At 38.9% G+C, this 18,295-nt stretch overlaps 2 protein-coding genes across 2 annotated transcripts in view; one reads left to right on the forward strand and one right to left on the reverse strand.

Moving 5' to 3' along the window:
- abcb4 (ATP-binding cassette, sub-family B (MDR/TAP), member 4) overlaps positions 1-7,961 on the forward strand; it is a 28,210-nt gene extending 20,249 nt beyond the window's left edge. Inside the window, exons 23-27 of the mRNA XM_059338705.1 lie at positions 573-729; positions 831-1,028; positions 2,753-2,959; positions 5,135-5,281; positions 7,206-7,961. Coding sequence (XP_059194688.1) covers positions 573-729; positions 831-1,028; positions 2,753-2,959; positions 5,135-5,281; positions 7,206-7,412 — 916 coding nt within the window. The 3' untranslated portion in view covers positions 7,413-7,961. The remainder of the gene's footprint in view (positions 1-572; positions 730-830; positions 1,029-2,752; positions 2,960-5,134; positions 5,282-7,205) is intronic.
- Positions 7,962-8,104: 143 nt separating this feature from the next.
- On the reverse strand, positions 8,105-17,827 carry crot (carnitine O-octanoyltransferase). Its single transcript, XM_059338706.1, has 17 exons — positions 17,698-17,827; positions 16,763-16,899; positions 16,175-16,299; positions 15,899-16,080; positions 15,660-15,784; positions 15,447-15,555; positions 15,183-15,276; positions 14,423-14,548; positions 14,233-14,334; positions 13,971-14,054; positions 13,762-13,869; positions 13,528-13,658; positions 13,302-13,425; positions 13,113-13,191; positions 11,794-11,887; positions 10,416-10,535; positions 8,105-9,694 (listed from the first exon to the last, which is right to left on the reverse strand). The coding sequence occupies exons 2-17, from the start codon at positions 16,872-16,874 to the stop codon at positions 9,574-9,576; spliced, it is 1,836 nt and encodes a 611-aa protein (XP_059194689.1). The 5' UTR covers positions 16,875-16,899; positions 17,698-17,827; the 3' UTR covers positions 8,105-9,573.
- Positions 17,828-18,295: the final 468 nt, after the last annotated feature.

The raw sequence follows: 18,295 nt of genomic DNA on the forward strand, positions 1-18,295 counted from the left end.
TCTAACCCATTAATAGGTTTTCCTGTATTGCATTTAACTTGTTCTGGCCATATTTCCTGTCACAATTTTGATGTTATGGAGGTGCAAACAAAAAGGCAAATGGTTATTGTTTTTTATTTATTCATTTGTTACTTTAAAACAAATCTGAAAAATAATTTGTTGTTACACAGCACTATTGATGTCACATTTTTGATATATGTTGTGGAGATGTAAAGAAAAAGTCAAATTTGTGTTTCTGTAAGCAGAAAATGTGTCTAGTTTATTGATTTTAAAATAAGAAATATTATGAACATGAATACCATAAACACCCAATGTCACATCACAGATCTTTGAAATTTAGGGGTATTTTTTTTTTTTAAACAAACAAACATATGTGTTCTGTGTGGTCCACTTGGTCTGTGGTATATCCCCCATAATTTTCGTTTAGGGATTACTGGGTCTGGGTTCTTAAGGGTTAAACAACATTGGATTGAACTCAGCTCAATAGTTAATCATTGCTTTTCTCAATTGTCCGTGCTACCTTAGCCTTAAAGTGAGTTAAAGGTAAAACTAACATGACCTGCCCCCTGCAGAGTGGTTGTGGCTCTTCTGTACGGTGCCATGGCTCTCGGAGAGGCGAACTCCTTTGCTCCAGACTACGCTAAGGCCAAAAGCGCAGCTGGCCATGTCATGATGCTGCTGAAGAAAACGCCCGCCATTGACAATCTGTCCCAGGAGGGAGAGAAACCGGTACATAACACAAAGACCCACACACAAAACTTACACTACAAGACAATGCTTTACACACATGCTAACATATCAGTGTTCTGTGTCACCCCTAAAAACCCCAGGACAACTTTGATGGAAACGTGCATTTTGAAAACGTGAAGTTTAACTACCCTACACGGCCTGAGCAGCCCATTCTCCAAGGGCTCAATCTGAAAGTGAGTAAAGGAGAGACTCTAGCCTTGGTGGGCAGCAGCGGCTGTGGAAAGAGCACCACCATCCAGCTGCTGGAGCGGTTCTACGACCCGAGAGGGGGCAGCGTGGTGAGAAGACACATACACACCTACACTTTTTTGTGTAACTGGCTGATTAACACTCTAGAGCAGGGGTGTCAAACTCTGGCCCGCGGGTCAAATTTGGCCCGCAGTGTAATTTTATTTGGCCCACGAGGCAATACCAAATTATTATATTATTGTACTATAAAAGCTGACCCGCCGGTATTATACGGTGCATTTACCGCTAATACTAGATTTATTATTGTTATTTTATTTTTAAATGTATTAACCTGTTGAAAAAGTTTATTTTGATATTTAAATCAGAAGGATGCAAATAGAAAAGAGGCATACGATTTTTATTTAATTTTTATTTAATAAATGAATGACATTGATGTGTTTTTTATTTGAAATTTGATTTTGCATGTCTGCACTATTTAGTTATATATTGTATGTTTATAAGCGTTGCTGGTTCCATATTTAATGTTAAAGCAAAACATGTTTGGTATATATTAAAAGGTTTATTTGTTCTATGTTGGCCCGCGATTTTATTCAAGTTTTAAATTTTGGCCCATTGTGTATTTGAGTTTGACACCCCTGCTCTAGAGACTGTATGAAGCCTGTGAAGCATGTTTTTTCATCTTGACTGCACCACCTACTTGATTTTCATAGTATTCCTCTTGTTGCTGACAGTCTTGTAAGAGAGAATAGTATATATTGATATCTCCCATGTTATCACAAACAATATTACAGGGTCATTCAGTGGCCTTTCAGTGACTTTCTTCTATAGATGAAGACAAAAATAGTCTTCTCCATCACATGAATGTCTTTTACTAAATCTTTGCACTTGTGTTGTTTGGGAAAGTAACCAAGTCTGTGTGAGTGCCTGGCTCTGTGTAGTTTTATATAGATTTTCAGCTCATTATTTTGGTTTATTTGTCCCACAACTTAAGTGTTTTGGTTCACCCTCACAGCTCACATTAATGTTATTTTCAGCCAGAACAGGCAGCTATTTTACCAAAAGCCCACTGCACACTATCTGCTCAGCACTGATCACCACACAAAGTTAGCAACTATAGCTGATGAACATAGTGGAGTATTTAGCAACTGAGGAGCTAGAAATGGTACACAGGTGTAAAAACAGTCACTTGTTGCCAAGGTTATAATAGTTTTGGATTTTTCATTAGTTTTAGTTTTAATTTCGTTGTGAATTTTTGTTTTCAAATTCAGTTAGTTTTAGTTAGTTTTTAGAGTGAGTTTGCTAGTTTTAGTTTAGTTTTTATTTTTAGAAAATGCTTAGTTTTAGTTTTTATTAGTTTTAGTGTTAGTTTTAGTTTTTTTGTAATGGGTATGTGTCTTCATTTCCTTTGGTTTATCCATCTCAGTCCCAATAAGGTTATTAACTCTTACAGTTCTGGGTGTTTTGTATTTTGGTTCTAGTGTAGACATCCCAGTCTCAGTAAACATATTCACCATGTGTTGCATGTTGAAATAGAAACACTGAATTATGTATGAAAAAAAGTTGACAAAGACGAAAACTAAGGACATTTTCACTATAATTTTAGTTAGTTTTAGTTAGTTTTGTAACCACACAATACAGTTTCAGTTAGTTATCGTTTTTTAAAAAACTCTTGTTTTTATTTTTATTTCAGTTAACGAAAATGTTTTTTCAATTTTAGTTTTCGTTATTTTGTTAGTTTTCGTTAACTATAATAACCTTGCTTGTTGCCTGTTTTAATTAGAACAATAATAACTGCTAACATTTTCTCCTTCAGCTGCTGGACAACATTAATATAAAACAGCTGAACATCGACTGGTTGAGGTCTCAGATGGGCATTGTGTCCCAGGAGCCCATCCTGTTCGACTGCACCTTGGCTGAAAATATCGCGTATGGAGACAACAGCCGCACTGTAACCATGGAGGAGATAGAGAGCGCTGCTCGGGCGGCAAACATCCACAACTTCATAGACGCCCTGCCACAGGTAACTGCTGCCATGTTTCATTGATGCTGAAAATAAACTACTACTATTAGTCCATTACAACATCTAGGGACCATTTGGATTTGAAATGCCACTCAACTAAAGACCTTTTTTATTTTTCTTCCTCTTGTGGTATCTAGTTTAGAGATATCCATCCTTCATTATCTGTTTCTCCCTCCACCTTTATACAGTTGCAGGTGTTTTGTTTTTGTAATCACGATAACCTGTGATCAGGGATTTTTGAGAGTAACAGTAGAGACTTGAAAAATGTAACTTATCATACCTATTTATTGATGCTTTTTGTGTTAAATTCAATGTTCAATTAGTTAACATTAACAACAGCATTTTGGAAATACTTTCCTTTTTTTAATTCACAAGTTATTTATTGTATTTTAGCAGTATAATGAAATGTAATATCTGTTTAATTATTGCATGTAGTTATTTAAGTAAAATTGTAGCTGACACAAGAAAAACCCAATCTTAAAAATCAATAGAGATTGCTCTTCTCAAATAGGTGTCTCTGTTAATGTATCATACTGGTCCATAATTTTGTGATTAGGATGAGATTAGGAAATGAAGGCGTGTTAGCTTTAATTTTTATTTTTATTTAACCAGGGAATATCCCATTGAGATTAAGAACCTCTTTTTCAAGGGAGCCCTGGCCAAGAGGCAGCAAACACAGAATACAGTTACATATTTACATAACATACAGACCTTAAACACATCATGAGAAACAAGTGCATGTTATGGAATTGGCCTCAATAACTCTTAGTTTGGATTTAAAAGTGCTCAAAGAAACAAATTCAGTTAATTTCCATTCTTTCTGTAGCATATTCCAGCATAAGGTGCAGAGTGAACAAATGCCCTTTTACCCAACTCCGTACGAGCAGAAGGGACAGAAAGTCACGTACCTGGAGAAAAAAATGGGATTGTGGTTATCTGAATTGACTTCGTAATTGCTCAAAGCTGGGGAAAACTTTATTTATAAAAAGGGCCTTCATGGTCCTTATACCACTCAGTATCAAAAGAGTGGTCTATGGTGGATGGGGGGAGGAGGTGGCTGAGACAGACAGGAGCGAGCAGAGAGCCTTTTTGCCAACCAAAGTATTTCCTAACATTGGACCATATTTTCAAAGAATGTGTTACAATGGGATTATTCTTGACATAGTGAAGTGACAGAGGCATTGATGAAAACATAAGAGCTGACAGAGATGTCCGCTGGCATGAGTACTGTTCCATTTGTATCCACACTGGTTTTTCAGCCTCTCCATCATAGTGAGTCCAAAAAGAGAGCGTACGAACATTACATGCCCAGTAATACAATTGGAAATGGGGAAATCCCATTCCACCACCTGCCTTCGGCCGCTGCTAATAAGCTTTTCTAATTCTAGGTCTCTTCCCATTCCAAACAAAATTACAAATTGCTTTGTCTATGGACACAAAAAAGGATTTCCGTAAAAGTATAGGAATTGTTTGAAATAGAAACAGAAATTCTTTACGGCATTAATTCTGCCTGCCAAAGTGATGGGGAGATGGGACCAACTGTCAAAATCCTTAATAGTGTGCTCGAGTAAAGGCCTAAAATTAGCTTTAAACAAATCAACCATGTGTCTAGTAATTACTTGTCTTTTATAGGAAAAATGTTATCAGAGCATTTTCTTAGTTGAAAGTACACTGTAAAAAAAATTCTGTTTAAATTACGGTAAAATACCGGCAGCTGTGGTTGCCAGAACATCACCGTAAAAAATACAGTGAGCGTATGTAAATGTAAATATCAGCAAAAACTGTAATTTATACTGAATAATCCCATTACTTTTAGGATAATTGTGTCATTGTGGTATTTCTCCGTTAACTTTACATGAAAAATTTATATTTTTACAGCAAAACTGTGTGTTTTCTACAGTTTATGGCGGTAGAAGTTTTTTTTTAGAAGTTTTTTTCTATTCTTTGATTGACAGTAATTAAAAGTATCTACTACGGTGATGTACAATGTTTAATTTTACGACCTATTTCTGATGCAAATTGACAGTGTTTTACTGTTATTTTTACAAACTTTTTTATACAGTGTATCTTCAATGAGAACTGTTCACTGTGTGTTGATTACAGAGTGCTTCTATTATTATTTTGGAAATGTAACAATATCATGTGCCCCCCTCCCCCTTTTGTTTGTATGAGCAGAAGTACGACACTCCGGCAGGTGAAAAGGGAACGCAGCTGTCAGGTGGTCAGAAGCAGCGTATAGCCATAGCACGAGCCATTCTCCGCAACCCCCAAATATTGCTACTCGACGAGGCCACGTCTGCACTCGACACGGAGAGTGAGAAGGTGAGTGTTGGGGGAGGGAGGGCTGTCACCAATAGTCAATTAAATTCTTCCCAGTAGCAGCCTCTGTGGCTAAAAAATGAAGCCAACCTGGAAGTGAACAAAGCTACAGTTCCTAAAATGGTCACTTGAGGCTGGCTCTAAAAGTGAATTAATCTCTATACACCGACATGTTAAAAAAAAACTAATTTACAGCAAAAACATGTTGGGGAGCATTTAGTTTTTAGGACAATATCTTGACAACATATCAACACTGTTATATTGTTGACTAGCACCCTTTGCTTTGCCATTATTATTATTTTTCACCATGAGAAACAACCTGATGTTTGTCCTCATATTTTGTACAAATGAGCTTGTCACTGCTCAGTCTGACAGCCGTAAAGAGAGGAGGATGTGGGAGCATAACACGTGCATTTGCTATTATTACACTACTTGTGGTCAAAAACTATCAAGCAACTGCAGCAACACAAGACATTACAAGCAAGCTAATATTAACGTTACTTACTAGTCCAACAGCAAGAAGTTGAACTCCGCATCTGTCTGCAGCCTTTTATTTCAGGGAGCTCTTAAAAAGCCAGTGCGAGATTGTCCGGCGGCCTCTTGCTCGGTCACTCTCTCCTATTATCTTGTTAATTTGCTCCATTTACGTCCTTGTCAATCTTTTCGGCTCTGCCATGATGTACGTAGGGGCCGATGAAACCTGCTTCTGTTTGCCCGGCTCCAGTTCAGGCACGACACTGACACCATATCGGTGCTTCCCTAAAAAGTGCACTCAATGCTCACTGGAAATTAAATGAAATTGTATCAGAATTATGATCCGAGTTGTATCAAAGCAGACCTGTGGTGTCTTGTATCGCACTTTAAATACAAATGTGCTTTCCTAAGCTGTAACAAGTAAATACGAAACAGGAAAAACAAGTGTAAACAGGTAGACATGTACCAGTCAATAGAGAAAGATGGGTTAAGTTCCACACTTCTCCAGATGTTTTATATGACTTAGGCCCTGTTTACACGAGGACGCTCGCGGGTAAAAACGACAAAATATTTTATCGGAAGTGCCTTTCGTTTAGACGGTGACGGCGTTTTTGGGGCTTAAAAACGCAAAAATCTGAAACCACCTTCCAAAGTGGAAAAGTTAAATCCTCTCCTCCGTAGCGTGTCGTCTACACTGACAAGACACAAAACTCTGATCTGATCTGCTCACGTCACGTATGTGTTTACGTCACATACATGCTCCAGTACAGGAAATAAACAAACGTGGGATTATTTCCATGGTGGGACCTTCAAGCTGCTCTGGCAGCTCTAATAAACTTACAGGAGTCTTTCCACCAAATGTCCAGGATCTGTACAGATAGTATTAGTGAACAGAGAAGGATCTGGAATTACCTCCATCACATTCTGGATGCAGCAATTGGTCGGAGGCGAGCCAGACGGCTGTGAACGAGACCTGGGAGATCTAGTGATGGTGGAGAACTTTGTGGAAGGAGTAGCTGATGAAAATGTGTGGCGTGAAAACTTCTGCATGCCCAAAGATGCTCTTATGGCTTTAAGTGATGCCGCCTGGCTGCATACAATTGAATTTCACACACTTTTGCGTCACCGTATGCAGCAGATTTCCTCCCGAAAACGCTCGTCTAAACGAGGAATAAAAAGTGAAGACGCGACGCCACTTTTGCGTCTTCTGTTCAGACCGTCCTCATGTGAACGTAGCCAGAAATAAGATCTGAGTTGTATCAAAGAAGACCTGTGGTGTCTTGTATCACACTTTAAATACAAATGTGCTTTCCTACGCTGTAAATACGAAACAGGAAAAACAAGTGTAAACAGGTAGACATGTACAAGTCAATAGAGAAAGATGGGTTAAGTTCCACACTTCTCCAGATGTTTTACTGTATATGACTTAATGTTGTCATTCTGCTGTCTCCAGGTGGTGCAGGAGGCGTTGGATGTGGCCAGTAAGGGCAGGACGTGTATCATCGTGGCCCATCGCCTGTCCACCATCCAAAACGCAGACCGCATCGCCGTCTTTAAGGGAGGAGTGGTGGTGGAACAGGGGACACATCAACAGCTGCTGGCCAAGAAAGGAGTCTACCACATGCTGGTCACCACACAGATGGGCCACAAGAAGGAATAAGAGGACAGGGAGAGGACATGAGGAGCACTACACTACACTACACTCCTCCTCGGCCCAGACTCAGTGGAACACTCGGCTCTGAATGTGTCTGGGTTTGTTTGAAGTCTGGAACTTTTGTACTACTGCTCATCAGTCTTCACTTTCATGGCCATTTAAAAAAAAAAAGAAGACATTTTGACATGGGACTGGAGAAGCACAGGTGTAAATAATAAAATTAATGACTCATGGGTTAAAACATGCTCTCACTGTCACAGCTTACTGAGACATTTGAATGTTATAAGTAATAACTGTATTTTCCTATGATCACAAGTCAAAATATCTGCTTTGAAAATGGCCCGTTGTATTATACAGTGTCCCCTCATGTTTTCTCTTCTTCTTTTTCTTTGTTTCTTGCAAGTCTGTGTTTTCAAGCTTTTTAAACTGGGACTCTTTACCTTTCTCCTTGTTCAGTTGTGCGCTAAATATTTATGAAAAATGAACAAGATTAAAGCTAACACACTGGATTTTATGTAGTTTAATGCATTAAGTATTCGTCTGACACTTGGTTCATCATCACGGATAAGAATAGTATTAGGGCAAATTCTTTGATTTCCACTTTTCTGATGTGATGTATGGTGTATCTTATTTTACAGTCTGAGTTAATAATGGAGCAGAAGTGCCAAAACAGAAAATATTGTATGCACAGAAGTATGCAGATTTTATTTTATTTTTTATTAATGTTAAATGGTTGCAATCACTATCAATCATCTTTTGTTTCTATAAATGCAATGTTTTCTATAAAATAAAAGCCTATATGTAACAATTACATTTTATATTCAGTTATTGAACCATCACCTACTTACTGAACAGTCAAACATGTAAATCTCACATTTTTATTTGTCAGAAAGATTTTGCGACATTTCCAAATCACATTTAATTTTTGGAATGATAAAAATGTATTTAAAATGTCAAGCTATTTTTTATTATGATTTGAAAGGAAGTACAATCTTATTCACATTTTGCCATTCAAAAAGCGTTCTCCTTGTGTGTGTGTGTGTGTGTGTGTGTGTGTGTGTGTGATCACAGTTTTTAAGGCTTCTTTATTCTTACAGCAGTTGTTCTAAAGTAAAGTTAGAGACATTCAGCCATCTTTAACTTGACAGACAGAGGAAACAAATAACGGAAAGCTGCATAGTTTGTAAGTCCTGAAAGGTGCAGTTAAGTGAGGTTTTGGCTATATATAAAAAAAAAAACAAGGCAACAATCTGCAAACCAACTGATGAACTGAAGTATTACAAAATAATGTGAGGCACCTCTACACTGGAAGACAACCCTTAGTTTTTGTACAATTTCAAGTCAAACTGAGTTTAAAGTGTACATTTTTACATGTTTAAGTCCTGAGACCTCAACACTTCCCACATTCAAATAAACTAAAGTACAGAGTCACAGAGTAATGTCAACAGCTAATCCAAACCTGCATGGCTGTTAGATCTGAAGCATGTTAGGAACTGTGTTTAATGCCCATCTAATATGACTTTCAAAACTTGTTTAGTATTTTGATCTTATAAGCCAAAAGATAAAACAAACAATAAGAAGATGTTTACAGATGCTTCAAAAATGCTTTTCAATTCCAGTCCAACATTAGTAGAATTCTGTTGTTGCATATTGCTCTAGATTTTCACCAAAATTAGCCTTTAAACAAGGTAAATCAATGTGATTTAATGTAAATGAAAGTGATTTATTCTGGGTTTAATTGGAATGCATATTGCAGTATTATGACAGAAGAATCTAAGGCCAACAGTGGAAACAGCCAGCAGTATTAACCCACAGACGGACAAAGATAAAAAAGGTATTGAGCCTTTTAGCATTAGCTTAGCTTAAATGTGGAATAATACTGTCTGGATTTAAAATTAAACATTCTTAAAACTATTTACACAACAATCATAACAATCAAAATCAGGAAACACATACTCAGAAAAGAACAATTTACAACAACAATTTTAGAGAATCATATTTATCTACAACAAGCAAAGTTTATCTATTTTTAATGCCTGTGGCTTCCACCTATGAGTGCCGATTCTGTATGTTTGCATTGATCTGTGCTCACAACAATCAGGACTATCTATGAACAGCTATCAGCCGTTTGGAAACCCTGTGTGCATTCATATGTCGCTGTGAGTACTTATAGCTGCGATGTGGTGGCCAGGTGGAGCATCTCATGCAAGGAGCTAGAGAAGCTGTTGAATAGTGACGCAGCGTCTGTCTCATGGCAAGACTTCCACTCTGAGACAGAGACCACAATCCTGCAGGGGAAAAGACACAGTGGATATGATAGCAGTAAATCGTATGATTTGGGGCGTTTCTAGCTTTGATTGACAGGTCACTGACAAGGCGAGCCGTCACCAGGAGAGAAGCAGAGCAATGCGTATCCATGGAAACGTGTCAATAAAGTTATATATAATGTTATATAGATAGAAAAGAGGATGTTTACCGATTTGGTCTCATAACTTTGACCCTTTCACTGTATTTTCACTTAATGACAGTTTATTTGAACGTTTTGTTCAGTAAAAATGTCTTGTTCAGTGTTTGGTTGGACTAACAGACACTCCAAGGAGTCGCTGCTCAGTTTTCTGAGGTAAGAAAGATACATTTTGTTTTTGTTTTTTGCCAAAACTAACATCCCAGTTAATGCTCCAATTAATGCTAACATGAATTAGCAGCAGCTTCTCTCAGTCAGGTTGAGGTGTAGAGAGGCTGTAGTCAGTGATCAGATCCCTCTCCTCCTCCACAGTCCAAATATGGTCTGCTTCCTGTATCGGAAACAAGATGGCGACGCAAGATGGCGACGAGTATAACGCGGAACTCGAGTCTTCCAACGGGCCACAAACCAACGGGTGACGTCACGGTGACTACGTCCATTATTTATATACAGTCTATGGTAAAAATGCAGGGAGGTAATGACAATGTTGCCAAGGGTTAAGTCAACACTTATTATGGAAGCATTATTATGTCTCGTCTGCCCACCTGTCATCTCTGATGCGGTAGAAGAAGCCGTACCCATGGTGCACCATGGGAGCCACGGCCCCAATAACGGTCGTGTATCCCACCAGACTGGACGACAGCACAAAGTTACCGCCACCACCACTGCAAACACAAACACATCGCAGTTAAAGGCAGATAGATAGACCTCCCAACTGTTTTCAACATAATACAATGTCCTCAGTCTGTAGTTCAATTCATCAAACAGACCATTTATCAGAATATCATCTCTTAAAAGTTTATCACTCTACATAAAAGCCTGGCCAATAAGGGGACTCTGAGCCCGACACCGATATCAACATTTGTGAGACAAATTTTTAACATTTGAACGTCTTCAACATCAAAGTGTAGAGTAATGGTAAAATATAAGATGACAGTAAGATTTGAAATATACACTACTGGTCAAAAGTTTTATAACACACCAACTTTTCCAGAATTTAATTGAAAATGATGCAGTTTAATGTCTCAGTGTACTCTGAAATTAATGCACATTTGCAACATTTAAAATTCTTTATTGAGCATGATAGTGTTTTGAAAGTAAAAAAAAGATTCAAAATCACATTTTATGTTGAACTAAAGGACTAAAAAAAAAGACACAAAATGACAAAAAAAAAAGACACAAAATGACAAAAAAAGATGACAAAAGTCACAAAATGACTAACAAAGACATGAAAAGAATTCAAAAATGGACAAAATAGCCCAAGACTCCATAGAGTTAAGTTGTTAACCCATTTCTTGTTCCCTGAAAAAGGCCTACTTGTATAATTCTGAAATGTACATTATTTTTCAGTTTTGGTTAAGCTTACCTTTTTTTATTTACCTCTGGCAGTTCACCACTTACCTTCGTTCCCTTTCAAGCTGTTCATTTGACTTGAACTGCTTGAATCTCAATAAAAAACTGGAAAAATTGGGGTGTTCTAAAACTTTTGACCGGTAGTGTACAATTTACTGAAAATTAAAACAAGACAAATATAAAGAACTCAAATATTTAAAAGTTGAATTAATGAAGAAGCTTAACAAAAGTTAATAACAAAATTACTGTCTATAGAAAATGTGTTGCAGATTATTTCTGCATCCCACAAACATTTTGATGAGTCGTAGTTGTACAAGGTCAATGTTATTATTATTATTCTATTTAGCTGAGCCAGTTGTGCATGCTTGCTCAATGGAATGGCTCAATAAGACATTGTTAATGTATTCAGGCATTGGCAGGGCATTGTGAAAAGAGGGGGCATTTAAATGAAAAGTAGTTTTACAAAACATTATGCAATTGTACTATTAGATTAAATGTACATCTGCACAACAATATAACCACTATAGATACTCTGTTTTACAAAACATAAATAAGCTTTACAGGTAGTACCTCCTTGCATAGAGGGGATCCATGAAGAGTTCTGGAGTGGGACGTCCCTCCTCTTTAGCGATAAGATACAGCCCAAGAAGATGCCTGTCAAAACCTGGTAAAAGCGTCACAAAATGTCATGGATCAATATCAGACACAAATGTCAGCGCTCCAATCATTAACATCTAGCATTACACAAAGCTGTGAAAAAACAGACAAAGTTTCCCTTTAATGTAAAAAGGAGAGCAGCTTAGAAAGGGTGGTCTAACTATTGAACAGTGATGTGTTAGCCTGGGTATACCCAGACTGCCTGGCGCGCTCCAATTTCATTTCGAACCTCCATCCAGTCTGTCAACCAGAGAGGTTTCTTAGCCCTGTTTTAGGGATCCAATCACAGAACGGGGAGGGACGGCAAGACGATGACGCGTACTACTCGGTACTTGGAAGCTTGTAGTTTTCTTACAGATCCAACATGGCTGCTGCAGACGCGAAACTCTCTTTAGCTGTAGATGGTGTTTTAAATAGTTTAGAGCGAAAGTTGAAAGGCGAAAGGTCTCTCGGCGGCTCCGCTGTCCCCCGGCTGGTAGCGAGATCGCCGGCATTACGGTAGCGGGGCTATTAGCTATTAGCCCCGCTACGAGCCGGGGGACAGCGGAGCCGCCGAGAGGCCCGCAGCAGCTTGTTTATTGCCCATAAAATCAGTGGATGTGTGTGGCTGAATGACATGAGGGGGAATAAAGCGTGAAAATAAATAATCTTGCAGAAAGCGAGAACTGGAGAAGCAACACTCTCTCACAGACACACACACAACAAACATCCATCTCTGTTGCTCTACTACGTCATCTGGTATAACTGATCTGATTGGCTAAGAGCTACCTACAGACGCTTTGATAGACATTCTAAGCGCCCAATAAACGGTTCTGGAGGATCGTAAACCACACCTCCTCTACGGAGAAATGAACGGCTGGATTCCAAACTAATCTCATTTGTGATTAGTCTGGTGTTAGCCAGGCTAGAAGAAGAGAAGAAGAAGAAGATTGCTTTATTAATCCCACAATGGGGAAATTCAACCTCTGCATTTAACCCATCCTTTTTTTTTTTACACACAAGTGAACACACCATGCAAGGAGCAGTGGGCAGCACATTACTGCGCCCGGGGAGCTGTGGAGGGGGGGGTTAGGTGCCTTGCTCAAGGGCACTTCAGTCCTAGACCTGTCAGTACCGGGATTCAAACCAGCGACTCTCCAGTTACAAGCCCGATTCCTAACCTCTAGGCCACGGACTGCCCCAAGTGATGTGTAGGAATATTAAACAAATACATGTGTGTAAAGTGAACTAACCTTTTCCCTCCTGGGCTTCAAACATCAGCTTGTTGTGTTTATTGAAGGCCAGCAGCATGGCTTTCCTCTTGGCCTCAACCTGACAAAAAAATGTTTGTATGTCATGTCAAATAAGCAAAGTGTGCTCTCATCTCCTTCTTCTGTTTGATTTTGAAGAACAGTGCAGGGTTCAGCCATGTGCATACTCACATCACACGTGGGGTCCGTCATGGTTTTACACCAGTTCAAAGCCTCCTGGGTGCAAGGTCTCATCGTCTCCGTCCTGCCGTGGTAGAACTTGCGAGTCATTGCGGTCTCATAACAACTTCCTGGCCTGTGAGGGGTAGAAAGAGACATATAGGGCCATTCACTTCATGGGCATGGTAAAAGTAAAGACTTTAGTAAAAGCATGTTCCTATTTTTAACCAGTTCATACTTTTTGTGCAGTTTATAGTAGGCCAGCTGCATTGCTAATTGAACAAAGGTGTCTGGATGCAATTTCTTCTGTTTGATGGCTACTTTTCCAAACGCTGTGAAGGCGTAACACACAATCTGCAGGTCCTGTGTCTGTAAAACCAGAGACAGAGTGGACACACACACGGCTGTAACTATGGATAAGTTATTTTCAGCAGGATTTTTTACAATAGTTTGGTGTTTCATACTGACTCACCGACTCAAAGTACTTCTGTTTGGCTAGACTAATGTCTCTCTGGACCTTTTCATCCACAGTAAACACCAGCTCCTCAGGACGGGGTATGGGTCTGACTGCTTCTGAGCCCTAAAAAGCATAGACATTAATGTGTAGAAAGTGGGCTGACACATTTAAATTAAACTAACAACAACATTTGAATTTAGACTCAAGTATTAGTCAATGTTTACCTTCCATTTGCCTCCTGTAACTTTGATTTGTTGGTCCAGATACCAAATCAGAGACACCATTACCATGGCATCATATGGTGCATGCTGCAAAACAATTAGAATGGAGATTTTAATCTGTTATTTCTAACCGGTCAAGAGTTATGTTTTGATTTGTTTTCACGGGAACTATCCAGCATGAGCAGCATGAAAATGCTGGATTCTATTACCATGTCATATAGTGTCTCTCAAAACTCTTCTGGCATGAGAAACATAAAAAACTCACATCACAAGTGGATCCAAAGGTGCCATCAGCAAAGGAAAGTGAATTGTACGATTTGTCACCCCAGCGGATGGTGGGGTTGCCTGTCAGGGCCTGCATGGTCAACTGTGTTCAGAATTTTAAAGACACAAAATCAGACACACAACTCTTTTTTAAAAACAGAAGAAATAATTCAACCTTGTCCAGAGCATACGTTTGTGTAGTTCTCTGGAGTTGCGTAGGTTTTTGTTTCATCCAGAGATACGACGAACAAGCTGCTCTGAATGGTCTCCAGGATGGTGTTATTGTGGGGATCAATATTTATTAGATGCTCTCTGGCCTGCAGAGAGAGCAAACAGATAAATGCTGACAGTTCTGATCTTCAAGTATACACTACCGGTCAGAAGTTTTAGAACACCCCAATTTTTCCAGTTTTTTATTGAAATTCGAGCAGTTCAAGTCCAATGAACAGCTTGAAAGGGTACAAAGGTAAGTGGTGAACTGCCAGAGGTAAATAAAAAAAGGTAAGCTTAACCAAAACTGAAAAATAATGTACATTTCAGAATTATACAAGTAGGCCTTTTTTCAGGGAACAAGAAATGGGTTAACAACTTAACTCTATGGAGTCTTGGGCTATTTTGTCCATTTTTTAATTGTTTTCATGTCTCTGAAAGTCATTTTGTGTCTTTTTTTGGTCCTTTAGTGCAACATAAAATGTGATTTTGAATCTTTTTTTTAACTTTCAAAACACTATCATGCTCAATAAAGAATTTTAAATGTTGCAAATGTGCATTAATTTCAGAGTACACTGAGACATTAAACTGGATAATTTTCAATTAAATTCTGGAAAAGTTGGTGTGTTCTAAAACTTTTGACCAGTAGTGTACTTCTGTAACTTGAGAACTTTGCAAATGTGATCCATAATCTGTTTTGGATCTTATTCACCAAGATGAACACCAAAGTGAGCCACCAACCAGCGCCCAGCGAGTCCTCTCCTCTGAGGTGAGAGCAGCCACTCCGTCTCCCTCTGGCTTTCCGTCACAGCACTCTTTCACATAGATCAGCTGCCTGTAACACACATAACAAAAATAAAACAAAGGTGCCTTACATTAATGATTATACGGCCCTTGTCTGCTCCACATCTTTGAGCTAACTAGTGGAATGCAATTACTTCTAACTCAGTGTTAAGATGCATGACCTCTCAAGAAGTTCATTGTGTTCTTGTGTGTAATCACTACCTGAGTATTTCTGGAGCAGTGAGGATTTGTCCATCACAAATGGCATCAAATGTGAAGATCCGTCCACGACACATCACTACCACATGGGAGGGGCACGGACCTTCACTTTCTGTGAAACGGCACAATATGCGCATACACAATTGTGATATGTAATCTGAGAACGTGTGTGTAGGTGTGTCTGAAGGTTATAGATAAGAGCAGAGTTCAATCTACCGGTCTTGAAGTAGTAACGAATGGTGTCCTTCTTCACTCCAGGTACTCTGCAGGTGCAGAACAGCATTCTGAACTGGTCCATATCTAATGGTACTTTACCAGCTTTCTGAGGATGCAGCCTCTCTCTAAAACATGCAAGCGGATAAATTACATCTCTTGCTTTATGTCAAAGGGGACAGACAATCATGCTCAACGCACCACAAAAACACAGCTTGTAAAAATGTGTGAACATGTCTTACGTGCGGATCAGGTCCCAGTACTGTAGAGTATGCCAGAGGTTGATACTGGTCCTCTGCAGTTGAGTTCCCTCTTCAGGAGGCCAGCAGTGCTCCAGGTACGGCGCGGGCCCTCCAAAGTTCACATTCAGCTGAGAGGGGATGCGGACTTCCAGATATGCAACGTCTAACCACCATTCTTCCAGCTGAGGATTAAAAAAGCAGCAAAATAAAACATTTATGACTGATAAGGACCACTGTAAAAACCAAAGACAAAACATTCACAGCTCAATTACACACCCAGTTCTTCTTTTCCCTGCCTCTCTGCAGCAGTTTCTGGTGCAGCTCTTTTCCAACACCTGCTTGAAATCTTCTCACAATGTCTGCTGTAGCCTTTAACTCTTCCTCAGATGCAAATGGGCAAACTGATGGAAAACATGGCAATGCAAATATAGTCAAGGAACAGCACCAGCTACTAGTCATTGTGAACAACATGCATCTTTTGTTGAACAAAAATTTAATTTATCTTTCACAATGCATAAAATGTTTTCATATGCACTTGATATGAAACACACAATCATATATGCATACATACTTACATAAGCTGTGATAAAATTCAGAGTTAAAGTTAAGATCTCACCGCATATTTTTAATTCCAGTATTGATGGTATTTTCTAATTAAAACATTAAAGCACCCATTCATTTTCCAAACCTTTCCAGACCTCCTAAGTAAATTACTTATAATAATACTTCGTAGACTTTGAACACACCGTTAAATATTTACATTAAGACAAACAGCAGTTGCAGCAGTGAGCAGTAAAGACCATGTTGAATTTTCTTCAATATTTACGGTATTTGTTTGAGTTAATACTTTAAATTGCATCCTACCTGCATCCAGGTACTTTGAAAGGCTCGACTCTAGTGATGGGACAGGCAGGGATGGCAGGCTGCTTTGGTACTCAAAGGTCCGCTCCGGCAGAGACTCTGACAAATTAGCCATTTCTTCTCCCTGGAAGGAATTCAGACTGCATCCACAAAAAAAGATTATCTATTGACTGAAAAATACTTAACAATAACCCAGATTTTTTTGAAGAGATTATTGGATTCAAATCAGCAGGCTATACATTTACTCTCTGAACTCCGATCCAGCACAGTATAACAAAGAAGGAGCCAAGATAAATTATGCTCTTCATGCCAAATTCCTACCCAACCTTGTTATTCAAGTAATAAATACTAACAGGCTCAACAGGAGAAATTATTTCCTTGTTTCTCTTGAAGCATTTTACTTTCATATGGCTTGAAAAACAGTGCATATTTATTGCTGGGTATCATATTATATAAAATATCCCAATGCATCTCAGTGCATGAATCCCCATAGGTTTAGACCAACTGTTTGCGCAGTACTACCTTTATATATATATATATATATATATATATATATATGTTTACAAAGGCTGGCTCCGCCCCCATGAGCAGGTTGCCAGGTTGTGTTGCTATCTGTTATCAAAGATATGTTGCTTTATAAGTCATTTTTAAGACCACAACACTGGGTGAAAGTTGTAAATCAAACTTTGTTTTTATGATCCTGATTTACATAAATGCCTGCAGGAAGCCGGGAGTTTCAGAGTTTTTACTCGTTTATTGTGAACTTAAACGGACCAAACGGTTAGCTAGCTAACGTTAGTACGGTACTGAGCTACCCCCTCGGCGGTCATTGGTTAAGTTAACGCTAGATCAACAACATTTATTGACATGTAATTGGGGTAAACTAGATTTAAAAACAACGTCCCTAGCTTTCAAAAGCAGTGCGTCTGTTAGCTCACCTTCTTCAGGATACGTTGGCTTTAGCTTTCTGTATCCACGCAGGGGCGATATCTTTATATAGCAGGCGGATTCCGCTGTGTCGTTGTCCGCAGAGAGCAGCTCCAGCCCCGGTTACCTTTGCCCTACTGAACCGCTGTCCCGGTGCCAGCCCGGAAGGTCGTACTGCGCATGTGCGGTGTGATAGCCCTTGACCTACATTTAATCAGTGAAGTTTTATTGAGGTACGTTGAGTTCCTCGGCTAGAAAGAGGTGAGAGGTGATTTCTAGGCTGTGGAAACAACCCAGTCATCAGAAGAGAAACAAGGAAAAAGATCGCAATATGCACATATTTAAAATTATAATGGAAATCATTAAATGGAAATGGAAATCATTAAAGTAGACAAACTAATCCATGGCTCAATGAACAATACACCACACAGCCCAAATTATTGTGAAAATTGTGCAATTAGATTGTAATAACATTGTCTTTTGATGCTTTTTGTTGTTGTTGAAACTCTTTAAGTACATTTTGATGCTGATACTTTTGTACTTTTACTTAAGTAAGTTTTGAATGCAGGAATTGTACTTGTAGTGGAGTAATTCTGCAGTACTTTACTT

Source organism: Centropristis striata, chromosome 8, assembly GCF_030273125.1.
Source record: "Centropristis striata isolate RG_2023a ecotype Rhode Island chromosome 8, C.striata_1.0, whole genome shotgun sequence".
NCBI classification, from domain to species: Eukaryota; Metazoa; Chordata; class Actinopteri; order Perciformes; family Serranidae; genus Centropristis; species Centropristis striata.

Coding starts and splice junctions, on each gene's coding strand:
- crot (XM_059338706.1), bottom strand. CDS start 16,874: ATGGCTAATTTGTCAGAGTCTCTGCCGGAGCGGACCTTTGAGTACCAA. Junction 10,536..11,793: donor GATCCCCTCTATGCAAGGAG/GTACTACCTGTA, acceptor TTGTGTTTGCAG/TGGTGGTGGCGGTAACTTTG. Junction 9,695..10,415: donor TACCGCATCAGAGATGACAG/GTGGGCAGACGA, acceptor TTTCCCCTGCAG/GATTGTGGTCTCTGTCTCAG.